Source organism: Chenopodium album, chromosome 11, assembly GCF_948465745.1.
Source record: "Chenopodium album chromosome 11, dcCheAlbu1.1, whole genome shotgun sequence".
NCBI lineage: Eukaryota > Viridiplantae > Streptophyta > Magnoliopsida > Caryophyllales > Amaranthaceae > Chenopodium > Chenopodium album.
Window position 1 is genome coordinate 33,090,174 of NC_137844.1, and position 6,231 is coordinate 33,096,404.

The window sequence follows — 6,231 nt, forward strand, 5'->3', positions numbered from 1 at the left end:
ACGATCAGAATCTTAGCGCAAATTATGAAGGTCTCTACGAGGAAAGATGTGAAGCCATTGAAAGTCACTGCTCATGTCAAACTTGAAGCGGTGGAGTATGAGCTATGTCAAATATGCAAACTAGTTATAATTTTGATTGTACTTGTTATATTATTTTCTCTAAATTTGTGGTTTTATTGATCAATGCTATTATATATTGTAGATGTTGTATGACTATTCATTAATTACAATATTTTCTTCTCGTCCAAAAAAAAAAAAAACCAAATAATATCGAATATCCTTCAACAAAATATGGCGACCACACTTAGTGTAATGATTTTCAATATGATATTTTATAAACAAGAACTTAAAAGATGGCTTCTCATAAAAATTTCTGTATTTATTAATCCCACCCTATAATTTTTTAAAGTATGTGTCATGGCTACTATTAGTGGTCTTATGTCTTGATAAGGCACGTGCCCTACCAGAAAAAAAAAAAATTAAAAAGTTAATTATCTATTTTTTTAAAAAAAAATACAAAGTACATACATTATTTATGTTCAAGCTTACTAGCACCCTAGTGGTTGAAATGTTACATGTATATATCTTTATTACATGTATGAGTACACCTTTGACATTTTTTTTTTGTTTGTTGTTGTTGTTGTTTAGAGAACCACAAGGGGCAAGGGTGAGAATCGATCTCAGAATCTCATGGAATTGGGAGGGAAGCTCTATCCCTCACTCTCTATAAAGTTTGATAAATATAATTTCTAAGTAATTTTGAATCTTGATATTAAGAATACTTTTTCACAATTGCTATGGGACACGTATATATATCTTAATTTTTGTTTAAAAAAGATTTTAAGATTTGATGAATGGGTTTCAGATGATACGATGCCGTATCATTGTAAAATTTCCTGGCTCTACCAGTGTCTATTATTGTGATTATTACAAAATGAATGATTCAATTAACATTGTGAAATGAATTGTTTTTAACAAGGGACTACAATTACATAGCTAGCTAGTCTCTAAAACTGTGAAAAGAGACTAGCTTTTACTAATTGATAAAACTGGTCAAAATCAGCCAACATTGACATGGTCATTCAAAAATAGAAACCAGAAAGAAAGCCTTCTCCAAGAATATAAAAAAGCAAGCAGCACGCTACAACAAAACACAAGCACTCAATACCACCACTATAAAACGAAACTTGTTACATTTCAGCTAAAGTAAAACTACACCAAAACACAAATCCCATTTTTCTCTCTATTGCAACTGCAAATTAAATTCCATTAATTCAAAATCATTCTAATGGATTCAAACGGATCAACCTTCTGGTGCCATCGATGCGACAGATTCATTAGGGTTCATACGCAAAACATCGCAATTTGCCCAGATTGTGGCGGCGGATTCGTCGAAGGAATCGACGCTTCATCTACTCTCTCCCCTCTTTCTCCAATCTCTCCTCCTACTACCACCAGGCTTCTTCCTCCCGACAATTCTCGCCTTATTCGTAGCTCTCCTTCTTCGATTAATCCGGTAATTGCTCTTCCTAATTCAACTGATGAAACTTCACCTCCTACTTATCAATTGTTTTATGATGATACTTCGGGTTTAGGGCTTCGCCCTTTGCCGATTAGTGTTGCAGAATTTCTAATGGGTTCGGGTTTTGATCGGATTCTTCATCAATTAGGGCAATTAGATTTTAATGGTAGTTTGAATGGTATGGATAATAATAATAATCCGCCTGCTTCGAAATCGGCTGTTGAATCTATTCCTTTTGTTAGAATTGTTGATAGTCATGTAGGATCTGAATCACATTGTGCAGTTTGTAAAGATCAGTTTGAGATTGATATGAATGCTAGAGAATTACCCTGCAAGCATATTTATCATTCGGATTGTATACTTCCGTGGTTGTTGTTGCATAATTCGTGCCCCGTTTGTCGGTTTAAGTTGCCGACTGATAATGGTGTTAGTGAGAATGATGGTAGGGATTCGGATTCTGATGATGGGATGATGGTGGGGTTGAGGATATGGAGACTGCCTGGTGGAGGTTTCGCCGTTGGTAGGTTTCTCGGTGGGAGGGGAACGGCAGATGAGGGTTTGTTTCCTGTTGTTTATACAGAAATGGATGGAGGAAGGTTTGATAATAATGATGATTTCCGTAGGATTTCATGGCCATTGAGGGAGAGTAGGTCAGGTAGAAGCCGGAGTTGGGCTCGTGCTTTTCGTAGTGTCTTTACTTTGTTCAGGAGAAATAGAAGAAGCTCATCGTCTCGTTCGAGTGTTGAAGCTGGGAGAAGTGTGTCTCGTTCCCGCTCATTATTCAGGAGGAGACAGAGTCAAGGATGGACATTTGGTGTTTAGAAATTAAATTGGAGCACGTTAATGGCGGAGCAATTTAGTAGTTTCGATCGATTACATCATAGTTGTCTCATCGGGTGCTACAAACTACTAACTATATGAAGAGTTGTAATGACTACTTTCTCCGTTTTTTTTTTTATAGTTGTAATACTTCCCTAAAATAGAAGTGTCATAATAGTTGCAACGCACTATAAAAGGATGGCTTTTATAGTGAAAATTGTACTTTATCTTTATTTAAAGCACGTGACCCACTTGATAATGCTCCTAATAACCTTTCAACTCCATTTTAAGTATATTATATCGTGTGAGATCCACTTTTCTTAAATACCGTGATAAAGTGTGTGTTGTAACTATAAAGAAATGAAAGAGGTATTATTTATATATATATTTTTTTTCCTATATATAAATTTCTATATGAATATGAAAGATAAGTTTGGTGAACTAACCTGAATATCCATGTCTACAAAGGTTTAGTGTTAAGAGAGTAGAGACAATCTTGTACTTGAAAGTGATAATGCTGTTGATCTTATATACTCTGTAATGATTTATTAGAATTATTGATCACTAATTTAATACTTCGTATATGATATATTGATTTTAATAATTTGTATTTAGCTGTCATTTAATCTTGCAATATTTAGTACGGGGTATCAAAGATCTTGCAGTGGCAAGTCTAAGAACCATGGGTAATGAAGTGGAAGCAGCTTCTAATCCCTTATTCACTGAATATGGTTTCAGTTGTATGAGTGATATTGAAGAAAAATTAATTAAGCTGTTTCAGTTAGGAATTAGATGTGAAGGTGCTTATTCCTGTCATTTACAATGAACTGTCTGTGGGTTCTGCCGTTCGACAGTCCACGGACACATTTATGTGTACTTTTATTTGCTTTCACATGATGAGTACATGACTGGACTTACATGGGAAATGCCAGGTGAAGAGGAATGTAAAAATGTGTAAATTACACTCGTTTGTATAATGAAATTTGAATTTATTACATCCTTAATTTCCATCAAATTCAATCTGGTTTAAACTGATTCAAGACTAGCTCATTTGGATACAATCCGAATATACAAATTAATAGTCTTACCTAAGTCTTGAAAACCTACATAACCATCTTAAAGAGTGTATAAAAGTCTAAAATTACAACACCAATATATTTTTGTATTACTCTTAAGGAAAACTATTTATACTGTATAATTTTTGTATGTATGTTTTTGATTGAATGTTTGAAGCACACTCAATCCAATTAGATCTGAAAATCCAATTTTCGAAAATCAAATCCAAATTACTAATAAGGTGAGGAATGCGTTGAACTTTGGATTTAATACGAATCCTTTTCCATCTTGATAGTACTTGAAACTTTGAAAGTAGGTATCTTGTACTCCGGCGTAAGTTATTACTTATCATACTTGGACCAAACATGGCTATAGTTCTACCGGACATGTCATTTCCAAGATGATTCCGAATAGCGAACTTTGAAAACTACTTACAGAGTAGTATATTCGAGTTACATCCTTCTTTCCTATCAATTCTTTATAAGATCATTCGGTTTCAGTATTTTATTACACAGTTACACTACGACAGCATTGCCTCTGAGCGTAGACAGCATCATAGTTGTAGAGATTTGGAGTGTTAAAAGATGATGCATAACACTGGGACCATTTTAGCTTACATCAGGTCCATTACAAATATTGTGGAGAAACTATTGCTTTCTAAAAAGGTCAGCAATCACTTCCCCTTTGATTGATTATTACAACACTCGCATCAGTCGTATGCAAGTAGCTAGATCTGATGCGATTATCCATTTCATCAACCCTGCTTGTTATATTTTGTGGGTGCATGCATGATAGCCGACCCTCAAGTGATCGACAAGGGGCTGATTATGTCGGCTCGGTAGCTCAAGGCCGTCCTTTGTGCGTCTTTAAAGTTGAGGGGAAACGTTGTATAAAGTTCGGGAATGTGTTCGGGATTATATACCTTTTGTTCTTAATAAAACAAAAGTAGTGGGATCGAAAAATACCAACATACACTTGTTATTGTCATTCATGACAAGAGTAATTATTGGTATAAACTTCCTCTTACGAAGCAATGATGGATCTATGTATGAAGTTGTATAAAACAACAAATCAAGAATATTAAATTATTATATCTATGTATTTTTATTCTTAGTCGTACACTCTTTTTTAATTTGGTTATTTTTTGACTTTTTGTCGTTAATTGTTAACGGTAGATGCGGTATGACTTTGGTTGATGAAAATTAGTGTCCTTTTGAGATTTCTTTTGTAATAAAATACTAATAAAAATATAAATATTACTGGGGCAAGTATTATGAATGAGTAATATAATCACATGGGATCTTATTGGATTCGTCTCATCGTAAATTTTACTATTTTCCTTCCAATGGTGAAGCTATTAGTTAAATGTATGCAAAAAACATTAATTGACAACATCCGTTGACATGAACTTATGCCTATGACTAAATTTATATTAACTTGGTCAATTAAGACACATATTGTCCAAATAGTATACTCAATGATACAAGTATGAACTTGGTCATTACAGACCATTCTATTGATTTTGTTAGCTTTATATATTATGTTCATGTTTATTTGAGTACACAAACAAGGTAGTGTCAATGATTGTAGACCATATTTTATGCCAATTGATGTAACTTGACCTTGTTTAAGTTCATAAGCATTTCACAAACACAAAGGTTGTATCAGATTTTCATCTTGCTGACAATGTATCAAAGGAAAAGATTAACAAAGATACATCATACAAGTATATAATTGGAACTCTTGGGCATCTTTCGTACAGTAATCCCACATTTGATGAACTCGAAGTTAAATGAACTTTTTGGAGTCATATTCTTGTAACAATCACCAATAATACTAAACACATACGAATATTCCCGTGTCTTGAATCAATTAAGATTATTACAGGAATATGACCTCCAAAGTTTTGTACAATTAGTCAATCCAAACATGAAATTAATCTACTTAGATGGCGAAAAGCATGATTTTAAAAGGCGATAGGAGTAAACTTTATTTGTCAACTTGGTTGAGCTTGCCAAGGCCATTGCAATTAGCACATACAATTTGAGCTTGATCCTTGCGAGCTGCATTTGCCCTCAGCGCGCTTCCTGATTTCCTGACAAAACCCGCGCCATCACACTCTGGGCACCTGTATGAAATACCACACACAGTTATCAAACATTACTAAGTAGTAATTAAAGATATTCACGATTGAAATAATGCATTCCTAAATTCAAAATTTTAACATAAACTCCAAAATGTCGAAAAATAAGTACATTAGGTACGCTGGAATGTATAATAAACAGGGGGAGAGAGGAAGAGAACACGTACGTATCCTTGCGGGAAAAAATGATGGGAAAGGCAGTACCAAGGAGAGCAACAGCAGCAGCACCAGCAATCAAGTAAGTGGTGCTGTCAGAGGATAATTCTCCCACTGCTGCCTTCACTAAAAACCTCTTCTTCTGGTGAAGGTTAGGAGGAGATCTAACCGTGATTAAATTTCTTGTTGCTGTTATTTGCGACGGTATCAATGGGTTCACCAGAAATTGGGACTTGAAGGAGGTCATGGTTGCCTTTAGTTTTAAACTAAATTTTAGAAGTTTTCAGGGGATTTTGGTAAGGTAAAGCCAAGGAGATGATGAACAAGGGTGCTTAAATTAGCAGGTTTGTGGCCTTGTGGGGGTATGGATAAGAGGCCACGTCAGAGATTTCATATTCTTCTGTAAATTATTGGATAAGGTTTTATGCCCTACTAACTTGTGGAGGAAGTGTAAGTGCAATGCTTGCTTAAAAAATAAGGCCAGGTTTAGAAAATAATATTGGAAGTGAAAATAAGAAATGAAATTGAATGCACA

At 34.6% G+C, this 6,231-nt stretch overlaps 1 protein-coding gene and 1 long non-coding RNA gene across 2 annotated transcripts; one reads left to right on the top strand and one right to left on the bottom strand.

Annotated features, from left to right (window-relative positions):
- The first annotated feature begins 1,119 nt into the window (after positions 1 to 1,119).
- On the top strand, positions 1,120 to 2,699 carry LOC145568788 (E3 ubiquitin-protein ligase RDUF2-like). Its single transcript, XM_081628189.1, has one exon. The coding sequence runs from the start codon at positions 1,289 to 1,291 to the stop codon at positions 2,342 to 2,344; it is 1,056 nt and encodes a 351-aa protein (XP_081484315.1). The 5' UTR covers positions 1,120 to 1,288; the 3' UTR covers positions 2,345 to 2,699.
- Positions 2,700 to 5,234: 2,535 nt separating this feature from the next.
- On the bottom strand, positions 5,235 to 5,847 carry LOC145568789 (uncharacterized). Its single transcript, XR_014095959.1, has 2 exons — positions 5,708 to 5,847; positions 5,235 to 5,525 (listed from the first exon to the last, which is right to left on the bottom strand). It is a non-coding gene; the product is annotated as an uncharacterized LOC145568789 (long non-coding RNA).
- Between the last annotated feature and the right edge of the window lie 384 nt (positions 5,848 to 6,231).